The 21,591-nt window shown below is 51.9% G+C and overlaps 6 protein-coding genes across 6 annotated transcripts; 2 read left to right on the forward strand and 4 right to left on the reverse strand.

Moving 5' to 3' along the window:
• Positions 1-1,705: 1,705 nt before the first annotated feature.
• CTRU02_209425 (uncharacterized protein) lies at positions 1,706-4,043 on the forward strand (the record flags this gene model as incomplete). The annotated part of the gene is made up of 2 exons (XM_036726738.1): positions 1,706-1,944; positions 2,012-4,043. The coding sequence occupies 2 exons, from the start codon at positions 1,706-1,708 to the stop codon at positions 4,041-4,043; spliced, it is 2,271 nt and encodes a 756-aa protein (XP_036581447.1).
• Positions 4,044-4,921: 878 nt separating this feature from the next.
• Positions 4,922-9,587, reverse strand: CTRU02_209426 (tri m 2 allergen; the record flags this gene model as incomplete). The annotated part of the gene is made up of 10 exons (XM_070205265.1): positions 4,922-5,012; positions 5,127-5,235; positions 5,302-5,411; positions 5,507-5,656; positions 5,716-6,105; positions 6,175-6,422; positions 6,484-6,875; positions 6,940-7,309; positions 7,366-9,452; positions 9,500-9,587. 10 exons carry the CDS (start codon positions 9,585-9,587, stop codon positions 4,922-4,924), a joined length of 4,035 nt encoding a protein of 1,344 aa, XP_070060913.1.
• Positions 9,588-11,636: 2,049 nt separating this feature from the next.
• On the forward strand, positions 11,637-13,024 carry CTRU02_209427 (uncharacterized protein; the record flags this gene model as incomplete). Its single annotated transcript, XM_036726736.1, has 4 exons — positions 11,637-12,188; positions 12,244-12,363; positions 12,415-12,789; positions 12,875-13,024. The coding sequence occupies 4 exons, from the start codon at positions 11,637-11,639 to the stop codon at positions 13,022-13,024; spliced, it is 1,197 nt and encodes a 398-aa protein (XP_036581445.1).
• A 1,042-nt stretch (positions 13,025-14,066) lies between these two features.
• On the reverse strand, positions 14,067-15,992 carry CTRU02_209428 (uncharacterized protein; the record flags this gene model as incomplete). The annotated part of the gene is made up of 2 exons (XM_036726735.2): positions 14,067-14,827; positions 15,200-15,992. 2 exons carry the CDS (start codon positions 15,990-15,992, stop codon positions 14,067-14,069), a joined length of 1,554 nt encoding a protein of 517 aa, XP_036581444.2.
• A 551-nt stretch (positions 15,993-16,543) lies between these two features.
• CTRU02_209429 (tldc domain containing protein 2) lies at positions 16,544-18,459 on the reverse strand (the record flags this gene model as incomplete). The annotated part of the gene is made up of 2 exons (XM_036726733.1): positions 16,544-18,310; positions 18,394-18,459. The coding sequence occupies 2 exons, from the start codon at positions 18,457-18,459 to the stop codon at positions 16,544-16,546; spliced, it is 1,833 nt and encodes a 610-aa protein (XP_036581442.1).
• A 728-nt stretch (positions 18,460-19,187) lies between these two features.
• On the reverse strand, positions 19,188-19,996 carry CTRU02_209430 (mitochondrial hypoxia responsive domain-containing protein; the record flags this gene model as incomplete). Its single annotated transcript, XM_036726732.1, has 3 exons — positions 19,188-19,738; positions 19,792-19,862; positions 19,932-19,996. The coding sequence occupies 3 exons, from the start codon at positions 19,994-19,996 to the stop codon at positions 19,188-19,190; spliced, it is 687 nt and encodes a 228-aa protein (XP_036581441.1).
• Positions 19,997-21,591: the final 1,595 nt, after the last annotated feature.

Raw genomic sequence — 21,591 nt, forward strand, 5'->3', positions numbered from 1 at the left:
AAAGTCTGTAGGGAGATATTGCAAGGTTCTGGGCTATATACACATGACCGGAGGCGCGCTGTCGTGGCCCCCTTCGGCGATGCCTGATAGAATTGGCTGGTTTGCTTGATTGATTGAGGTTGGATTTGGTCTGCCACCCAGCAGGGATGGTGTTATGGGGGCTCTATCTGGAGGTACTTTTGTTTTGGTGGGATTTTACTTTTTGAATCAGGTACTCGACGTTAACAGAAGCAGGGCCGCAAAATGCGGCGACTCCCACATTTTGGCGTCAGCCGCACAATGACGACGGCAGATCAGCCAACAATATCAAATAGGCTTCTGCCGGCCCACAGATGCGACAACGCGGATAAAGCCAGGTGTGAGGAATGGCACAGAACGCACCATGTCTGATTTAATGTTATTGACCACCGCAGACGCCGAAATCTCATTTGACATTGTCCAGGGATTGGCTGCGATGGTGGTAGTGCAATTTGCCAATGCTGAGGGGGGATTTGATGGGAAGTGAGAGAGTGAGAGGAACCTGTCGTACCCCCCAAGCTTCACAGCCACACACACACTCACACCCTTACCCACTCGCCCTTTGGGTTTTTATTCGTTTCCAGAACCGACTGACGGCAAGACTACGGATACATGGTACGGATACATGGCACACACAAGCACAGCAAATAATAGTAGGGGCTGGGGGGCTGGGCCTGGCGATGAATGACAGGGCAGGCCAGGCAAGGGGACTGGAGACAGTTGTGACTAGGATTTGGGGGGGAGGGAGGGGGGAAGAAAGGTGATGAGGGAAAAGCGACAATGCAGTGTCTGACTTAGGTAAGCAGGTCGCATGGCAGCCGATCAGGGTGTTTGCTGCGGCGGTACTTTATACAAAGCGACGGATTTTGGCGCGATTTAAGTGGCGGGCGGGACTAAAAGGCCAAGCAAAGAAAAAATCGGCCATTCAGGGCGCGGCAAGCACCCAGTTTTTCCGCCCTTGTTCCAACCAATCAAGGGCCCCCGTTCCTCTTAAACTCGCAGCCCGCCTTTTTACTTTCAACAGCTGCGACTGGATGGACGGCTCCAGACGCGGAAAGTGCAGAGAGCAGCCCGTGTCGTACCTACCTTATGGGAGTGGAAAGGAAGTTCCAGTGCGCCTTTCCGTGCGGGAAAGCGGCGGCACCAGTGGCAGTAGCGGCAACAGCAGCAACAGCAAGCAGAAGAGTACGTACTTTATGGCCCAAGTAGAACGTCGGGGAGAGCCTCAGGTACCGTCTGCAATGTATCTTTTTACCTCATTCGCCATGCTGCCATCGTAGTGTACTGTAGACAGAGGTACCTCGGGGTCCAGCCTGCGCCAGTACCTTTCTCCGATCCCATACAAAGCTCCAATGCTATCCCGTCCACCCTGACTCTCTCTCAATTCACACGAACCCGTCCCCAAGTCTCCAAATCCCTTCCTCCACCCCCCATCTGCTTAGGTACTTCCTCCCGCGACATTCTCTCCAATACCCGAACGAATTAACCGATCGTCTACCTCTGCCTCCCTCGACCGTCGCCGCCACTTCTGATCTCCCCCCCTCTCTTCCCGCCCGACCAACATCAAAGACGCGCCCAGTCGAGGGCTGTGTCTGTACTCGCTTATGATGACCATCCCGACACGATCGGAAAGCTACCCGTGATACCCTGAATTCTGCTGCCACAGGGAGACGGCAAAGGCACAGGCATGGAGCGGAAGAGGAAGCTGCCCGCCAGGGCTGCCGCGCGCGTCGAGCACATCGCGAAGAAGCGCACCGTCACCCCTCCCGAACATCGTTCCCTCACACCCGTCCCGGCTCCCGTCGAGGAACCTCCGCCGCCGCCTTCGCTGCCCAAGTCCGTTCAGCCTGGAAAGCCGCTACCTACTGTCGAGGATCCCCAACCCGATGATCTCCCCGCGAAGGAGTACCAGTCCTTCCAAGAGAGGTAAGCTCTTAGCCCGCTATTCCTTCTGCAGTCCGCCCTCCAATTGCATTACTAACTATCCGTACAGCGGCGTCTTGGCCGAGTCTCTCGCCCGCTCGCGACACAGATGGATGGCCGAGGGCATGTTTGAGAAATACTGGACGAAGCCTCTGAGGAGGAAAGGCGCAACAGAAGATCCCAAGAATCCGGCCAAAGACACCATGACCAAGATTGGCCAAGTGCAGATTACCATTGAACCTCACGTATTTGAGGCAACCATGTGGGCTATCAAGGATCCGAAACCACCACCGGCAACCACGCAGGCAACCTTCCGTCCAATCTTGCAGTACGGTCCTCCCAACGGCTCCATGCCGCCTCCTCCTACGCCGGTCACGACGAATTCAAATCCGCCGCTGGCCCCAGCCGATGCGAAGTCGACGCCTCCAGCTTCGACACCAGCTCCCCCATCGCCTGCACTTCAACAAGCGCCGTCAAGGCTATCCTCGGCAGCAGCAGCCGAGGTACCCAAGACGATGCCATCACCGCGTAGTTTGGAGCCCATGCTGCCAGTAGCCGCCACACCACCTCCGTCGAGGCCAGTCGCGCCAGTTGCGCCGGCGGCACCGCCTGGACAGGGACCAGCACACTCGCCAGCACCTGCACCAGGTACTCCATCAAATCCTGTCCTCCAACCTGGCGTGCCAAATTCAGCGCCAAACTCGCGGCCATCGAGTTCCACTCCGACGCCCGCTATGGGAGCCGTGAAGCCGGCAGCTCCCAAGCCTCAGGGTACCGACCCGATCATCATGACGTTAGCCGAAAAGGCCTCGGAGGATCCTGTTCTCCGCGACCTGATGAAGCGCGTTGCCGCGGGAGAAGCAAAGCCTGATGAGCTTAGTAATTTCCAAAAGATTATTGATCAAATTACGGCCGAGTACAAAAGAAAAGGCGGTCAACAGGGGCCTTCAGCGGACAGGCTGTTAGTCGACGGGAGGACAGTCAAGTACTTCGCCGACGAGGTGCGCACTATTTTGGATATTGTGCTTGCCACCAACCCGCGCCAAAAATCAAACGAGCTGCTACCCCCCCGTGGCAGTGACCCATTGGTAGTCGCTCTGGTGAGAGCAGCTTTGGATGATACCAAGGTACGGGCGATGATTCGAAGGATTGCCGACGGCCAGCCAGGATTCACAGATGCGACCGACCTTAAATCAACGCTTGACAGACTGCACAAGGATCTCAAGGGCGGGCAAACCCCTCAACCTCAGCCATCTACCCCGCAGACTCCAGTTAACGGCGTTCCGAATGGCCAACCATTGAAGCCGGCGGCTGCCGCACCCACACCTTCACCAAAACCAGCTGCAGCTCCTTCACCCGCACCGCAGTTGCAGCACCCTCCCCAGCAGGCGCTGCGCTCCAAAGGCCCTCCGCAACCACCGGCCCGCCCCGAAATCTCGGGCGTCTGCTTTGATTTCACCGGCGGAAATGGAGATCGCTATCTGTTCCCAAAGTATAGTATTCTGGAATACCAGCCGGGCGGACAGCAGGTTATTGCCTCGTTCCTAATTGTTCGCAAAGGCAGTCAACTGGAGTATGGTGGAGACTCAAAGCTCGATTACTATCAACCGGTCACCATCCGGATATACGCTCAGTCTGGACGGAATCTCGAGTATCTTCAGAGGGTCGTCGCACCTCCTGACGAGGTCAGGCGGTATATGGACGACGTCATGGATAACATGACGCGAGCAGAATACGTCCTTCTGGCAATGCGCCTGCCCCGCGGCGAGCGTGAGCCAGATAAGGAGCAGAACGGCAAGGAGATTGCTGGTATAAGTGGACAAGCCTCTCGACCGGAATCCTCTGTCCCCGACGTCCCGGCGCCGAAGCAGCAGTCAGTCATGTGGGGTCCACTGACGTCCAAGTTCGTCCAAAAATTCAACAAGAAGTGGTTTGAAGAATGGAAGAGGATTGAAAAAGCCACCGATAAGAGGCCTACAGTGTCCGACGAGGTCTTCCAGGAGGCCAGCGAGGCAGTTGGCCGCGATCCCCTGGACAAGGACATAGAATACGAGAAGATGATTGAGCTCTTGGCAGCCAAGGACACCGAGTCCTCATCTTAACAAGTCTCGACAGTTAGAAGAAAGTATCCCATGAAGGATGCGGTGTCTGTACAACCTAGATGTCATTATTTTGAGGGGTGATAACGAGCGAGTGGCCAAGGGGCGTGTATGTCTGTGTGTACGTGTGTAAGGTGAGCATTGGGTCAGCCGTTGCATTCGGGGCGATATCATGTTTTTTTTTTTTTTTTCTTGGCAAGCCTCAGAGGTGGAGGCCTGGGAAAAGGGAACCGGAGTGGTTTGTCGGGATGTTCTCTTTTTACCATCTTTTTAACCTCCTTTTTTTTTTTTATTGGTGTTCAGAGTGCGATTCCTCGGGCGCGAGGGAGGGGGGCGGTGGCTCGACTCAAATTTATTCCCACAAAGTAGTAGTGAAACATATGTATGGAGAGCCCAAGGGCATCCGATTGTCTGGACAGAATTCGGAAGAATATTTCTAAGATGTGGTCTTGCCGTGTTGTGCTAGCGCCTCTTGATTGTGATGATTGGTTTTTGCGAGAGGCGGAGGTTGATATACTGGACTTATGCTTGATACTTTTGAGTTTACGGCAAATGAGTCTTGGTTTTGGTAAGTTGCTTGTGACAACCAGCGGTCTTATAAGTGGTTTTATTGATGTATTCTAGCACGGTGTTCACGCCTCCAGAAAGAATATGTGCATCTTCCAGCATACTCGAGAGAGCAAGTAGTTCAATACGTATCGTAAAAGTAAATTTTGACAAGTCGGACAGATATCAGTACCAAGGAAATATATCAACATATGAAATGAAAAAGAGATGGAACTTTCAAAGCTTGCCGAAATCACCAACGCGTAGAATCAGCCAGCGAAGAACCCCCTCACTTTCGCCGCAACACAGACGCACCAAATCCGCCAACCAAAAACTCAGAAACAGACTCTCCCCGGGCATCCCGGCGCATCCGGGGTATCAGTAGGCATGGGATCGTAGTAATGCTGGCACTGGCAGTAGAACTGACTAAAACGGGGAAATCAACACTGTCAGCAAAGGCACTACAGACAGACGTTGGAAGAAGGGGGCCCAAGGCAGGCCAAAGGTCTTGGAGAGGGACGGATCCGTGGTGAAACTTACTGTTCTCCCGGGAAGTGATTGCACGATGCGCGCTCATCCGCTTTGCAATATTGAGAGGTGTAGGCCGCGCAGGATTTGACTTTGTTATTGGGGTCGCACAACGAAAGGGCTAATGACGCTGCGTCAGGCTTTTTTTTTTCAAAGACTTTGTGTCTTGGTATTGGGGTATACTCACGATTGGGGAGGTTTTTGTTCGGAGCCGCTGAGGGCTTCGGTGACGGCGGCGGCGGCGAAGGAGACGGTTGGACGGGCTCAGTGGGCTTGGGATCCGTACACTTGCACTGCCTGTGAGGTGTGTAAGCTACTTTAATGATGAATTCTCCGTCGCACTCTGTCGTCGTCTTGAGTTTGTATTGACGTTGTCGGGGGCGTATACTCACCGAAGTACGAAGAGTGACGGCAACATGCCGAAGGAGGCCACGCACGACTTCTCCTGCGCTTTGGATTCGTCGCACTTTAGCATCTCGCAGTCCGCGTCCGTGTTGCAGGTGGGGATCTGCGCATCTTCCTTCGGGACGCATCTGCATGTCCTGTGAATAGTTGTCAGTGACAAGACTTCTCAACTTCTGGACAGGGCTCTGGGACTTACCGGATTAGTGCAGGGAGGGCGGGGATGATCATTGGCATGCTTGCGCATTTCTTGACCTCTTCTGCCTCGCAGGTGATGCTGTCGCAGTCGTTGTCGCTTGAGCAAGATTTGGCTGGACTGGGCGTGGCTGTCGAGGACGGCACCAAGCTTGTCGTCGATGTTGACGTGGGAGAGTCCGGGTCAAGGATGCTGGGGGGATGGCATACGTCGATGACGGCCTCGTTGTCGAAGTCACGTTCTAGCAAATTCTTGCATTTGTCGAGTTTGTCCTTGAGACGGTCGCGCCACCCCTGCCTCTCTTTTCGGGACTCTGAATCCTTCTTCTTCTGGTCGTCCGACGGCCCCGGTTGTTGGTCGTCGGGTTTCTCCTCATCGAATTGAGGCTTGTCGCTGGTGGTTATGAAGGTGATTAGCATCAGATGTTCTATCAAAAAGTGAGCGGATTGTCACATGTCTTACACGTCTTTCATATCGCCATTAATGAGGTTATATGCAACCCGTAGGCTGCTCGGTATTGGATAGTCAGGGGCTAGTTTTCTGTCCTTGGAGATCAGGTCATTCGATGGACGTCGTTGGAAGGATGCGAAGGCTTGAAGGAAGAGCTTCATGCGGAGCCCGACGGATGGGCCTCCAGGCAGAACGTTGGGCACATGTATGAAGTTTTTGCTGTATTCCGGATGTGCGAGGAAGTAAGCCACCAGCCCGGCCTAGCAGAATCAGTCATGTATCCCTCATGTGAGCAAGAATGGCAGTTGAATAGATACTCACCACCTGAGGCGAAGCGAAGCTGGTCCCATCACGCGGCTTCGTTCCCACCTTGTCTAGGGGATTTCCAATGCAAGTGACAACGCCGGCACTTTGCGCGTATAGTGATACGCTCCCAAGCTTGCCTTCGTTTCCTGGCGGGCCTTTATATAATGATGTTCTGCCCTCGGGTTCAGAGTTGTGCCACAGCGTCCCGTCCTTGTTTACACCGCCGACAGTGATGAGATGATTGTCTTGGGTACCCAAAAGCTGGGGGAGGTGGTCTCCAGTTCTTGTACCGAAATCACCATTGTTTCCGGCCGCCATCACGACGACGATGCCGTACAGCTCTGCATTCCTCTGGAAGAACTCGAAGTCTTTCTGAATCTCGGGTAAATCATCAGCTTCGTCGACGCCTAGAAGAGCGCTTTGGTTAGTATCCGTGGAGAAAAATGCAGTGACCTAATACGGCAAGCTTACGAAACGAGAGGTTAACAACAGCTTTCCCCTGTAGGTGCCTCTCATCCACTTTTCCAATAACTTCCTGTAGCGCCGCATATATGCTCGATTTCGTTGCCCCGATGCTAGTATACCTCCCGTTTTGTCGCATTGCTGCTCCCTTAAACTTTACCAAGTACAAATTGGCGTTGGAGGCGACGCCCAAGGATCTGCCACCTGCCACACAGGCAACTCCACTTCCATGACCAGTGTTTTCTGACCCCTCGTGGGCATAGTCTATCGTGTTGTCTGGAGCCAACTGGTCCTCATTCGTATAGTAGCGGTTGTTTTTCATGACGGCCTTGTTCCCGACGTACCAGGCCTCGACACGTCGAGAGCCTCCCGCGAGCTCCTGAAGAACTTTGCTTTAGCGTCTTTGAATGTCATAATAATAAAAAGGAAACTCACTTCATGGTCTGTGTTGAATCCAGTGTCTATAACGAAAATTGTTACACCCTGGCCCAAACTGGGATGATATTTGTAGTCTTTGGTGACGTCGCCAGAAATCATGTTTAGGTGAGATGGGCTTCTAAGGCGGACGCTTATATCGCGTTTCTTAACAGTATTCAAAGGCTTTTCAGAATTCGACACGTCTCTGAACCGGGGTTTCCTTCTTCGGTCAACGAACGCTTCACAAGGCGACGTTTTGACTTCGAAGTTAGGTTTAACCGATCGTACCCAGGACATCTTCTTGATGGCCTCCTCTTGTACGGAGGTTAGGTCGGTTAAATACGCCGGCCAGGCCATCTCAGTTGGAAGATTAGCGTGCGCTCCATAAATCTCCCCGATACTGCCATCCAACCACTTGGCGAAGTTTCTGAAGTCCTTTGTGCTGATTGCACCATATGCGGCAGAGATGATCCGGGTCTGAGGCGGTCCCGTAGGAATGGGAACCATGATTTTTCCCTTCCTTCCGTTGTTGTTCACTTGAGGAGTATTTGTAGCTGTTGAAGTAGACGTTGACATGGTCGACATGGAAGACGTGGGAACCAGCGTCACAGAGCTTGACGGCGCCTGCCCTCCCGCAACGGGCAACACGACGTTATCCCAGTTGATATTGTTCAAAATGGCATAGACATTATAAGCCTCAATCATGAAGCCGGTGCTGGCTATGCCCTTGACCAAGACTTCTCCAAACTTCTGCGTGATGACGGGGCGAAGGCCAGCTGGGATGTTGTGGAGGTTTTGCAGCATGTGAGCCACCGACTTTATCAGGTTTGTTGCCGCCCTAGACTTGGGGTATGACTGGAATACTTTGCCATTGATTGGTTGAAACTGGTTTTCCAGTTCACCTTGGTTCATGCGGGCTGATTCCAACTGGTTTTGAAACTGGGACGCTTGCTCGGCTAGTTCAAGGGCGTCCTTCGTGAGATCTTGAAGCTCGATCCCCAAGCTGAACTCTGGCCCGGACAGAACGCCTCCGGGAGCATTAAGAGCGACATTCATAGCTTTCGCACTGAAATCCGTGACGGCCAGCGCCAGAGGTCCTGCGGCAACTGAGAGGCCTGCGAAGATGCCTTTGAGGGCGTCAAAAGGATTGACCGAAGAGCCTCCTGCCGAATCACCGTCTCCGCTAGAGCTCGACTCAAAGGAGCGTTGAACGAACTCGATGTCATCGATGGTCTCTTTGTCCGAGGAAACTTTGTCTGGAATTTCGACGGTTCGGTCTCTAATCTTCAAGGACTTGTATGCGAGCAATGCGGTGCTGCCGTCCTTGAGAAAGATTTCGATGGGATCTTCGTGCTCTGTCGGAGGATAATAGTCAACTCCGTCTATCTTGACGATAACGGGCAACGGTATCCAAGTGTGATCAAACGGAGAATCTTCATTGTAAGGGATGGATGTCTCTGCAGGAGGAGGACTCGTGGACGTTTGATCTGGTGCGGTTGTTGGCTCGGGCCTATCCTCAGACTTCTCTTGCGTCTTCTTGGAGGACTTAAATTTCGACAGAATGCGTCTCATGGTGCTCGCTTCGCCAAAAGTTAATGTTGCGCCGTCTGCGGTTATGGTAGTCGGCTGCGATGGAAGAGCAAACGTTGTTGATGCAAGAGCTACTGATCCTGCGGATATGAGAATAGATGGCGCACCGCGTTGGGCGTAGGTGACGGCAGGTTGGTCGAGCGGGAGAGGTGATCCGTTGATGTTCACGACTGTGACAGTCTCGAAAACAGTTGTGGTTGCGACAGAGACCGTAACGCCTGTGCCTGTGGCTGACGTAGTCGTAGAGATACCGGCGTGGGCAGAGCTGTTGGTATAAAACGGAATGCTGTTTGCTGATGAAGATCCTGGGGGCTGAACGATTCTGCTGTATGCAGGAAGAGAAGTTCCGGCGGATGCCAAGCTTGTGGGAACTGCGGCCAATGACGATGGGAGACTGTTCTCTAAATCCGAGGATGAAGAATGTGATCCAGTTACTCCAGAAAGAGCAGCTGGCTTAACAAACCTGAGAGTACTCCCAGGGGGTGGCTCTGCAGTCCTTCGCTCGCTTCCAGGTGCTGAAATAGTTAAGACAAAGTGATTCAGAAAGACGAAGGCTACTCACTAAAGTATGGGAGACTATAAGGCAGTATCGCAGACACTTGGTTTGTAGTCAGTATGGAGAAAAGCAAGGTAATAGTCAAGGGGCGCATGGTGATATATAGTCAAAAGACAGGCAGAGAATGGCGCTTGGAAGGAAAGCTTGGTGACTGACCGATTGAGTGCTTCAAGATGTGAGTATCGACAGTTTAAATAGAAAAACAAAGTGCTGAGATCTAGAGTTTTGAACAGACGGGAGGTATAGTCATAAACCCAAGGAAGTCGCTTTCTGTACGAAGATCAGTTCCAACTGCGCTGTACCATTCTACTCGAGCATACCTACTGTCAGTCATCCAGTCTGGAAGTCATCGGCTGGGTTTTGTTGCTGTGTTGGGTGATGAAACACGGAAACGGCCCCGGCGTATTGGGGGTGAGGTCAAATATGAAGTTGCAGGGGCGGCGAAAGCAAGCTGTGCCGCAAGATAATACCGCAAGATGTCTACGTCAAAGGTGGTGATGCTGCGACCCTCCATATAACCAACCTCACTTCCGGAGATTCCGCGTTGATGTGATGCGTCAGGTTGGGGGATTTGGGGGTTTGAAGTAATTAAAGATCTTGCCTCAATGACGAGAGGATGGTAGGTTGGTTGGTTGGTTGTAGAAGAGGGGAAGCACAAATATTGTTGTACGGATATTTCGTGTTGGAACATGGGCTGTTGTTTGTTGTTGGCGCAGCAGACACATGCAGGTGCATCATGCAAGCTCTTGAATTATCCAATGAAAAGATATCAGACCCCAACTATACCAACACTTGCAATAGAATAGTACATTACTTCAACCAAATCCAAGCAGATGTACAAGTATCATAGCCTGTGGTTTTACGCTAAACTATTCCCGTTTGGCTTGTAATGGCCTCGCCGTTGGTTTGGTCAACACAATGCATTAAGCCTTCTGCAATTGTTGCCATCTTTAGCATCATTTTCAGGGGCATGCAGCTCACAGCGTATTTTTGCTGCCTATACAAGAATTATGAGAGAAACAGCTCAATGTTAGCGTGGAGGCCATCATTCGATATGCTTGGAACGTTTCCAACCCCACGTTGCTCTCTTCATCGCCCATGCGATGGGGGTGCCGAGACCGTCTTGTTGGTCATTTAAGTTGACACCTTTGAATAAACAAGTGTTTCCAACGGGTTGCCAAGAATTACTTCCAGCAAAAAAGCGGAAGTAGAGCCCGCTGACTTCCCACAGAGGATTGGACAGAATTATGAAAGTATACCGAGAAGAGTCAATCAACTTGGGGCTAACAAAGGAAGTAAGACTGTTGCTCGATAAAAATGGTCGTTCAGTAAGGCTTCGGAAAGTTTATTCAAGGGCATAAGATTGTGTACAGCCTATTCACTCTTTGGGCTGGAACCATGTACTCAACACCTATTCCAACAGCCTCTATGTATTGATATGGCAGCCCAGGGAGTAATAGCAAGACTCGAAAGTCCTACTCATTAGTTTCTGATTAAACTGTAATAAATTGTTATACTCGTTTCCTTATACATATTTCTATGCCATTTCCATTACTAAGATGACTTTGAAATCGTCGGGAGCAGTGACCGTGAGTTGTGCAACATCCTTTCAACCAACAAAGTGGAAGACACCAATATTTGGCCGACACGTCTATGTTTTACTTGGCAGCCATGAAATCAAGCATTATTGAACTTTCAGAATAACCGCAAGTCAAGCGGAGCTTGAGTTCTGGCTTGCATAAGGCATACATCCCAGAATGGAAGTATTGATGTGTCCAGCACCACAAACTTGTAACCTCTTTGGGTTCCCCAGGAGGTACGAGGAAGATATGCTGTCTTCCCAGTAAAGTCGCCAAATTTTAATGTAGTAATCGGAAACAAGAGCAAGGGAACAAGAGGTAAAACTCACTCATGCATGGAGAACGCTTATACGTAGGGCAGCTAATCTCAATATGATGACCCGACGCCTCTCCTGAACTCTCCTTCCGGGTCGTAGACATACACATCCATGATTACAGAGATAAATATGAACATTTTGGCACTTATTTAACTGGAGCCCTCGTTGTTCACCAGCTACAATTTTCCCCTTCCTCATCCTTCTTCCACACTCGTTCAGCAGACACCTCTCCCTGCGGCACACATCATGAAGTCCGTTCTGATCTTTCCAGCACTGCTGGCAACCACTTTTGGCGCAGCAATCTCCGTTGCTGAAGCAGATGATCTCGTCGCAGACTTCACAAGTGAGCCGTTCACCATCGACGACCTCACAGTCGAGCCCTACATCAATGCCATCTCTGCCGCAATTGAAGGAGAGGACCCCGAGGCCTTCCTAAATGAGACGGCCCCCGACTTTGACATCGAAAAGGACGGCGCCGCCGCCTGGGCCAAGATCCAGGCTGAAATGTACGGTGACGTCCCCAAGAGCGGTGCGACGGCTGATGTCGAGGATACGCTCCTCAAGTGGAGCGGTTTCCACCTCACGAAAGATGAGAAACATGCGCCGCCAAAGGGCAATAACATCTGGTGGCCCAGCAGACCCGGCGGCCCCAACGACTTCCACCACGGTATCACGGCCGATGGGCTGTGCCTGTATCTCTGGGGCGCAGCCTGGAAGGTGCATGAGCTGCGAAGACCGGTGCAGCAATTCGAGCCAGAGAACGTGCCTTGGTTGATCCAGAACAAGGGGCCGTATATCGTAAGTTTCTCCCGTGTTTTTGCAAGGGTGTTTGAACTCGTTAACAATGCTGTAGTACGTTCTTGACGGCCTCCGCGAGATTGAATGGGTCTTCTGGAAGGTCGAGCGCTCCTTGCAATATGCCTCTGCCTTCACCGAAGAGGAGGAGTATAAGATCGTGCGCTGCTACTACCAGGTAAATACCCGTTCCTCACTGCCGCAACCCGTTTAGACTAAACAAATGTAGTTCTCCGGCTTTGAGAGACAATTGACAACGCTACCCGGCAACCCGATCCCGGTCATCCCCCGACCTGCGTCTGCCACCGTTGCCTCTCCTACCCCTACCCAGCAAAGCTCCGATGGAAAACTCGCCATTGAGGACCACGAACTCCAGCTTTCCAGGACTAACACAGCCTGGAATCCTGAGGAAACCTTTAAGATGCTACCGTACCCTGTTCATGATCTTTCTACACGACAGCTCCACCGCATTCCGCTTATCCGCCGCTTCGGCTTCAAGAGCTTGCTCCGTCTCATCGCCAGCAAGGCACCAGCGTCCCGGTTCCAAAACTACGCTAACAGCCGCATTACCCGGGTTCTCAGTAACCTTGAGAGATCCGTTCTTGTGAGTCGACCTTCCGCTTTATTGCCTTTTTCTTTGATCAGAACATATTTGTCTTACGTCCTGCTAACACTGCATAACTATACAGGGCGCCAGCCATGGCTTGTTCGTCAGATTTCAGAACCCACGTGCCAAGTCCTTCATTCAGTTCGATGTCGGTGGCAACCAGGGTCTTATCTCAGCTTTCGCCCAGGCCACCAGAGCTTACCGGGACAACCCGGAATCTGCTTTACCTTAACATGTGTTTAAAAAAGCCCTAGTCGGTCTGTCGAGGTTGAGCCATGGATGAGGAAAGAACGGGACGATGTGAAAGGTTAGGAGAGTTGATTGTTAGTTTTGTGTAGGGCGAGATGGCAGAGATGAAGATGGTGTATTGTGTTATAGAATTGCTTGATTAGTGACGTCGCAATTTTCAACAGCCAGTTGAGGTTGTATTAATCGGATATTGTGAAAGACAACGTAGTTTAGGGAATTTATGCCGCTTAGACCGCCGGAAACAGTACCCTGGTGAAACAGAAGTCTCGACGGCTGTACGCAGACTCTAAACTTCTTGTGCAAAAATGGATGCTCCTGGATATAGTACTACAACTCAATTTTTTTGAATTCTGTCGGAATTTCTGTTAGGTCGAGGGAGGGACTTTATGGTTCATGAAATATGGACGACGTGGAGGGTTGGAATGGAGCACAAGCTCTTTGAAGGTATTTTGAACCGCACTTACAGAATGCCTGTAAACAAGATATGTCCGTTTACGCCATCAAAGACATGAATGTTCTCTTGAGTATTCGCATTTACATTGCAGAAGGCTTCATGATCATTACAGGCCTTTCAATTTGCATGAGACTGTTGGAAAACAAAGGGGGGTAGCCAACGGCTTATCAGTTGGATCCCGTCGTGTACATCGTGTTAACATGGAACAATGTATCAATTGGCTAGAAAGTGATTGTATGCAGAAAATTGCTATTGATATGATATGTACTTAGGTATAAACCCAGACTCTGGACCGAAACACCGCTAAGAAGGGGGAGTTTACTCGATACCGGACAGAGGATTGCACCTTGAGCTTGCACGGTTATGTCTTTCTGATAGAGCCATTTCACAAATGTCCTGTAATTTATTGAAGCATTCAACTCTGTTTTTATCTTTATTTCCATACAGGCAGGTAATGTGCTGACAGCGGACTACCTTAGTTAAGGCTCCCAAACATGTACAGAGACATAAATCCTTGTACAGCCATCCGATAGACAGAGAGGTCGTATTTCTCATCTTCTTGTATCTATGATTAAATATCCACTAGCACTTGTGGCCATGGAAATAACACGTTGGTGCGCGGAATACCATCGAAGAAGCACATGCCCAACAGCCACCTGCGGACGCGGAGTTGCGGTACGCCGCCCTTGCCTAGGGGTCCCATTCGGATCTCAAGAGAGACGTGGCGGTCGATGTCGTTAGCGTCGTGTGTCTGCGAGCCAGGATTTCCCTGCCGTGCCGACGTGAAAGCGTAAGACTTGCGACGGTGTGGCATTTCACCGTCCTGGTCTGGCCACACGAAAAGAGCGCGATACTGCCGCGGCTGATCCGGCTTGCCCCAGATGCTCCCTAGCCTCAGCTTCCGACGATCTCGGATCGCCGCCGCTAGCTCGACAGCCATGCGGTGGTGCCACATCTCGGTAAAGGAGCTGTACCCATTCTTGCCATCGGCGGAGGCGTCGGCGGAGAGGTACTGGTTGATCCGGTCGGCGAGCCAGTGTTGCTTCAAAAAATAGAGGTGATACTTGAGCTTTAGCAGGCGCTTCCGCTCGTTTAACGTCAACCGGCCTCTTGGGTTGTCGATCCAGGGCAACTTCTGCGAGAACTTTGCGGTGTCGATGATACGGCCCAGCTTCCAGATGTGACCTCTTGTTGTTATGCCGGCCGCTGTTAACTTCACATTGACCAGTCGACATCCTTTGTTAAATGTCAATTGCCTCGTGTCATCTTCAGGTGCGCTGAATTGGCGGAACATCAATTCTTTCAGGCATCTTGACGTTGTCCACTCGGCTGCTGATCCCGTGATATTGTTGCTGTTATCAAGGATCTCGCCGTTAAGTAGACACATAGCCAGCATTTATAGGCTGAGACTTTGACGACGCTGGCTGAGTGTGTTGCCGTTCAACCTCACTGGGTACTGGCAGCAGTTGGCTATGATGGCAAGTCGGTCCCATGGCTTCTTTAACCCGCGTGGCTCAATATCGGCGATGATTGTTGGAGTCATGGATATCGAATTGTGTATCAGGAGCGTATACTTCCCAGCTGCTCGGAGTACGCCATCAATCATTTTCAAATCCAGTGACAACTGCCTTACCATTCCACGGAGGGCTAGGCATAGCCGTGTAGCCTGCTCGGAAAACTTGATGGATTGTATGCACAGCTCACCCGTTATCTCACCGAATACACCGTGTCGCAGCTTCTGTCGCTCCAGGGATGGTTTGTGGCTGATCAACAACTGCATCCGCGTTCCGCCGCGGTAGTTCTCCTGGAACGTCCACGCGCGCCACCACCAGTTGTCCTGCGTTATCTCGCTGAGCAACTTCAGTGCCTCGACAGCAATATCAGCATCTCCTCGAAGCCGCAACTCGTGGCTGTCTTCGACGAGTTTTCCCGAGAGAATCTCCGAGAGAAGAAACAGCTCAGATTTCGTATTCAGCTTCCAGCTCAGTAGTGCCACCGGGTGACTGCTGAGTTGATAAACGAGATCCATGGCTTGTAAACCATTGCGTTTCTCGAAGCAGCGGTAGTGGTGGCAATCGTCCGCGCCGCATGTCTTTTGGCGGATACAGTGGGCATCAATCCAGAGGTAGCCGACGCCAACGTGATCCATATAGCCGAGGATACGGTCGAAGACGCTGTTTCGGACCCTTGAGAGTCGGGGGCTATTATTATCCCAATTCTGGACACGATACCTCCCACGTTCCTTGGGTTCGGGCTTCCAAGGTTTCCAAGTGTGGGACAACGCGACGTACTCTCGCTGGTTAAAGGCGTTAATCGGCGAGCGCCGCAGCCTCGAGCCTCCGGGTACGAGACACTGGAGGTCAGTGATGAACCAAAGGAACTTGGAATGCTCTTCCTGATTTCCCTCACTACCAATATCGACAAGCTGCTGAATGATGGATATGCCATGTTTCCGACTGAGCTGTCGAAGTGACTTGTTTTTGTCGTCCTTCTTCATCGGTGCGGTTCAGCGAACGGTGATGATTGCAGGTTGCGGAATTGCCCATACCAACGCGCGTCGCGTCACTTGAGGAGCGGAGGAAAAGGACGCCAACATGACTGGTCGACAGTCAAACTGGATGGTGATTAGCCCATACATGCAGCACATGTCAGCTGTTGGCTGATATTTTGCATGTAGAAGTACTGTCAACCAACGGTAGCCTTTGATTTCGAAGCGAGCAACAGAGGACGCCGGCTTGGCGCATGCTTTGCATCTGGATGTCCAGCTGCTCCAACAGACTGGTTTGGAGAATGGCTCACGCCACGCCTACTCCAGCAATCTCGAAGGCTGATAGGAAGCCCTGCAGTTGTAGTCAGGAACTCAAGTGTAACTGTGCACTCAAACTGAAATCCCATAGAAGTTTATTCTCGTCGTTTAATACCGTAAGTTTAACAACGCCCGACCAATAACGCCCCTGAACAACACCTTGATCTCGTTTAGCATCTCATCCTCAACCCTGAGTAGCTATGATGAGCTTACGTGAATGCAGACGTCAGCCTTCAAGTCCATTATACCATGGAGCCGCCGCTCCTGTTATTGCCAACCAGACCGGCCATTTCCAACAGGGCACGATCGGCCTCGATGTCACCAGTGCCAAGGTTAATCTTGCGGCGGGCCTCAGCCTCCCGAGCTTCCCAAGCCCAGCGCTCAGCCTGAACCTTGGCCTCCTCGTCGCCTCCGCAGCCCCAAACTTCGAGGCTTTCGATCTCGAACCTGTCCTGGAAGTCAAACTTGCGGGACACACTACTATGGAACGCTCCACCTCCGGCAGTCCAGTCGTGCGTAAACACACCGTACTCGAACGAATCATCCAGCAAGAGGGAAACGGGGCCGAGGGACATCATTGTGTCTCGTCGGTGAGCCTGAGAAGTTCTGGGATGAGGACATCCAACTCCCAGAAGAGGTCGGTTGGTAGGCGGCTTCGTGAATGAGATGTAGTCCGAGTTATACTTGGACGCAGGGAACACGTCGTGAACCGGTTCCAACTGGAAGAGCACGGTATCTGACTCGCCGAAACATTCCTTGGATGTATGTTTCCACGGCTGACTCAAGTAGACGCCAAAGGTGAGACGGTCGCCCTTGCTGCCGTTCGGGAAGCGGCGTGGTGGAATCGAGGCCGCAAAGGCCGCCTCCTGGCCACCGTGGGGCTCATCGTTCATCCGACTACCGCGCACGAGGAGTATCGTAGGCGCCCTCCAGTTGAAAACCTTAGCTTCGAAGCTGCCCATGGAGAAACCTGCTTCGCTGCCAGAGTAGAGCAGTCTGAGGCGGCGGAAAAGGTCTGATCCAGGAAGGAAGAAGGACAGCTGTGAAAGAACATTAAGGTTGAGGATGTCGGAGCTGTCTTGCAACAACGGTTGAACGATATCTTCGGGTTTCTTGGCGGCGGCAGGGTCATCGCCATTGTGTTTTGTGAAATCCAGGTTCTTGGAGAAGAGAAAGTGTTCGAAAAGAGGGTTGAAACCGCTAAAGAGATGGGGAAAGCACACGGGCATCACACGATTGAACTGGGCAAACTTGATACCGGGGGCCTTTTCGACGTTCAAGAAAGCGGCAAGGATGTTCTCGGCTGTGGAGCGTAAACTCTCGAGCTCGTCGCCCGTAACGCGTGTTGCATACATGGAGAGTCTTTCTTGCGGACCTAACGGGGCAATCAAGATGAGCAGCATGAGGAGCTTGCGGAAGTTATCAGCTGGAATCATGGCTCCCTGAACTGTTGGAGCATCACCCTGTCGGACGGCGTCGTTGATGTCAAGGAGCTCGAAGGCGGCAATCTCCAGGTCATCGTCATCGTCTTCTGCTTCATCCACGGGTTCATCGACGGCAAAGCCAGGTACATGGCTGCTGGTTGGAGGCTCGTCCTTTGTAAGATTTTGCCCGTTTTCCTCAGATCCTCCATTGGCCTCTTCCACAGCAGCCACAGAAGCCTTCCGGTCGTGCACGGCAAGGCTCTTGAATAGCAGCTTCGCCCGATCGCGAGCGCCCTTTGCAAGAATCCTCTTATACCTTGCCGTCATGATCACAACGACCATGATCATCTGCTCAAGGCCGAGAACAGCGGGGGCGTCTTGGAGGAAGGGAAAGGCGCCAATGTACGACACCATTTGGAATATGACGGGCGAGACATGGAGGATGTCAGGTATCTCGAGGAAGCGGGCGATGGTGTCTTCCTTCAGGTAGCGGATATCCCCCTGGGTGTCTGCCAGGCTTTTGAAGACATCCTTGAAGGAGTAGAGTTCGAGAGAGGTAAAGCATTTTTCGGCGAAGCGGCTGGCCTGCCATTGAAATCGTCAGCAAGCGTCTCGACAAGACATTTCCACGGAGAAGGGGGATCTTGGAGGGGCAGTTGTGCACTTACCAGTTCACGGGTGAGCTCCTCGTGCGTAAGCTCCCGCGGGGTCTCGTCAGACAAAGCTTGTCCCATGGTGAAATTGCAATATGGAGTCAAGAAGCATCGATGTAAGGTATTGGAGTGGCAGTGGAATGGGCCGTGGAGCAGTCACAGAAAGCCATGGCCATGTTTGGGAGGGAGACGAAGATTGATGACGGAAGTCTGGGGTGCATTATCAGCTAAAAACTATCCGTGATTGCATAATAAGAATCCCAGAGCCCAGAGCCCAGAGCCTGCAGGTGTCAGATCAGGTCCCAAGCCCGCCCAACGCGTCATGTCTTTGGGGGTGACAGGCCAGGTTGCTAGGGGGGGCCAAGCTGCTGCGGCGACTGGAGATAGCGTTCCCCCCCGCAACGTCACTGGCCCGAGCTCCTTTTGCCCCTCCTTCGAGTGATGATCTCCCGAAGATGTCCCTGGCCAAAAAAAATCATGAAAACCTCAGGCCACTTGAGACTCGAGAATGAGCTGCAGTTAGTCATAACTGCAATAAAATGCCCCATGTGACACTTTTCCCATGTCTCTCCGGCGTCAGGAACATGCGAAATGCCGATGCCAGCTCACGCCTAGACGGCCTCTTCGTCGTCAATAAAATCAGATGATCAATTCAACCCAGAAACGCCACCTATTATTGCCCTGTGATTTTATATACGACGGAGCGGAGTCTTCAATGAGACGATTTCGTCCGTCCTTAATGCCAATGCCATGTCAATACTATACAATACAGCCGTCAATCGGTACAATATGTCATCCAACTCTTGTCCTTATTTCTTCGGTTCTTCTGACGAACCATCTGACGGCTTACGTCCGTAGAGCTCGCCGATAACGCCCAATGAGCTCTTGGGGTTTTCCTTCTTCTCCTTCTTCTCCTCAACCGGTGCTGCCGGGGCAGCAGCCGAAGTGTTCTCCGCAGGCTTGCTCCATCCCGAAAGCCCAAGCGCACCAAGCACGCCGCCGCCGGACTTCTTCTCCTCGCTTTCAACGGGCGTGGCATCGGCGGCAGCGTTTCGTGCCTCAGCCTTGGCCCTGCGGTCCTGCAACATGGCCTTGAGAGCCTTCTCTTCGTCATCACGGGCCTCGAGCTCGCGGATCCAGCGTTGCCTCTTCTCCTCGGCGTCCTTGGCCTCCTTGATCTTGCGCAGCTCGGCGGTGCGCTCGCGGTCCTTGTTGTAGTACATGCTGCCGGCGATCATGGCGAGCACAGTGAAGCCCTGGGCGGCAACACGGGCACGGAACATCTTGTTGGCCTGGACCGAGTCGCCGCGGCGAGTGGCGCGCCAAGCGGCGTAGAAGGCGTACACAGTCAAACCGGCGCCTGGAAGGTGTTAGAGTGCGAGCTGTCGACAGATCGCACAGAGTTCGACATACCAAGAGGGACCAGAGGCTCCTCCTTGAGCTTGCGGAAGACCTTGTGGAGGACGCGCTCATCGTAGAATTCGCTGGGGGCCGGGTTAATTGATTAGCAGGGTGTGTCTTTGACATTAGCCACAGCTCGCGTGCAAGCTTACTTGTTCTCGTCAAACGACGACGGCATCTGCCGGTCGAGCACTGGGATTCTGTCGTCACCGGACATGTTGATGGGCGTGTAATTGTAGGTTCAATTGGGTTGGCCGGGGTGTCGTGGTGGTAATTTTTTTTTTCGTTGGTCGAGGAGGCAATCATGCGATTCCGAACTGGTAGGCGGAACTTCGATGATGAAATGGATTCTGGGGGGGCCCTCTAATTTCGGGGTCTGCTACTCGCTCCAGAGCTTGACCCTAGAGCAGTTTTGCGGCAAACACCGTCGGCTTACTTTACACTGCACTGAGGGATTTAGCTTAGGTAATACGCTCAAATCACCTCTCACTCTGACCTGCGATGAAACCTCAGGCAGTTGTAATGGAACATGCACTAATGCACGGGCCATCCCGCCTGTTAGTTGAAGATGGAGTGGCAGTGGCAGTGGGACTAAGCTATAACAGCTCGAATCCCAAGCACCCTCATCGCTGGCTTGATATCTTGTATGAAATTAAGTATCACTAAAAGTGTGTCCGGCTACAATATATTCAAGGCCCTTGAAAAGCTTATGGGGCTTCCCAGTCTACTTGCGATAGGTAAGTATTAAAATATATAAAGCATTGTTAAGACAGTGGCCGATTTGGCTGCTGAATCTTGCTTCAGCCACTCAAGTTTGAAGAGCGACATGCTCCCAAAGAATATGGCTACATTGTCTCACAAGCGCATATAATTCTTGCAGATCGAGTTTTCCAGATCTTCTTCACGGGCTAGTGACATGTAAATATCCAACTCACCCGGTTATCATCATGAGATGCTGCCGCACCACGATGCGCTTTCTGGCATGCACGCTTGCCAGCGATTGGCTGTAAAGATGGTTTGGGTTTTTTGTCACGCAGCGCTGGGTGTGATTGAAGGATCAGTTTTGTGATTAGAAACCTCGACCAATGAACTCGCTCTGACCTCCCGTCCAATGTCGAGATAATATACAGCCTCTCAGATGTCTTGGTAAAACGTTCAGACAAGTTCAGGTTGACGCTGAAAACGAGGGCAAGTTTATATGTCACTTGCAGTGTTTAGGCCCCTACTCAGCTCAGGACATGTGAAGAGAGAACTCACAACGTTGCAAGGAATCTTAATAGTGAAGATACTCGGAACTTGAACCGTCTGATAGGCATGTTGCTCACCTAGATCAAGACAAGACGAGTGCTTACCAGAGTCCACCCGAATAAAGATCCTTCGAAGGCACAAACCAGCGCATCAGTAGAGAGACTACATATCATCTCATCCATCCGTACATCAAATCACAACTCCCACATTGCCAACGTGGAATTGGGGAGGTTGGATAAACTTAATTAGCGAGGACCCCAGAGCGATGTCGCCCTGAATTTCAAAGGAACGGCAGATGCCCTGCTGACGCTACAGCAGGACAGGGATCTTCCAACCAATCCCCAGCCTGGTAATAGCGCGGCACACTGCAGAAACCGTCCGATTTTACCCCGCGACACCGAATTGAGCTCCGATGAATGCCCCACTATGAACAAATTTCCAGTTTAATACGCATATTGGCTGCTGGTGACTGTTCGCTAGCCATTACTCAGTTCCGGCCGGTCATCTCACCTCTTTTCTTTGTGACTCAATTCGTCGTTCCGTCCTCTCCTCAGCAACCTCACC

Source organism: Colletotrichum truncatum, assembly GCF_014235925.2.
Source record: "Colletotrichum truncatum strain CMES1059 chromosome Unknown Contig_0006, whole genome shotgun sequence".
Classification (NCBI taxonomy): domain Eukaryota; kingdom Fungi; phylum Ascomycota; class Sordariomycetes; order Glomerellales; family Glomerellaceae; genus Colletotrichum; species Colletotrichum truncatum.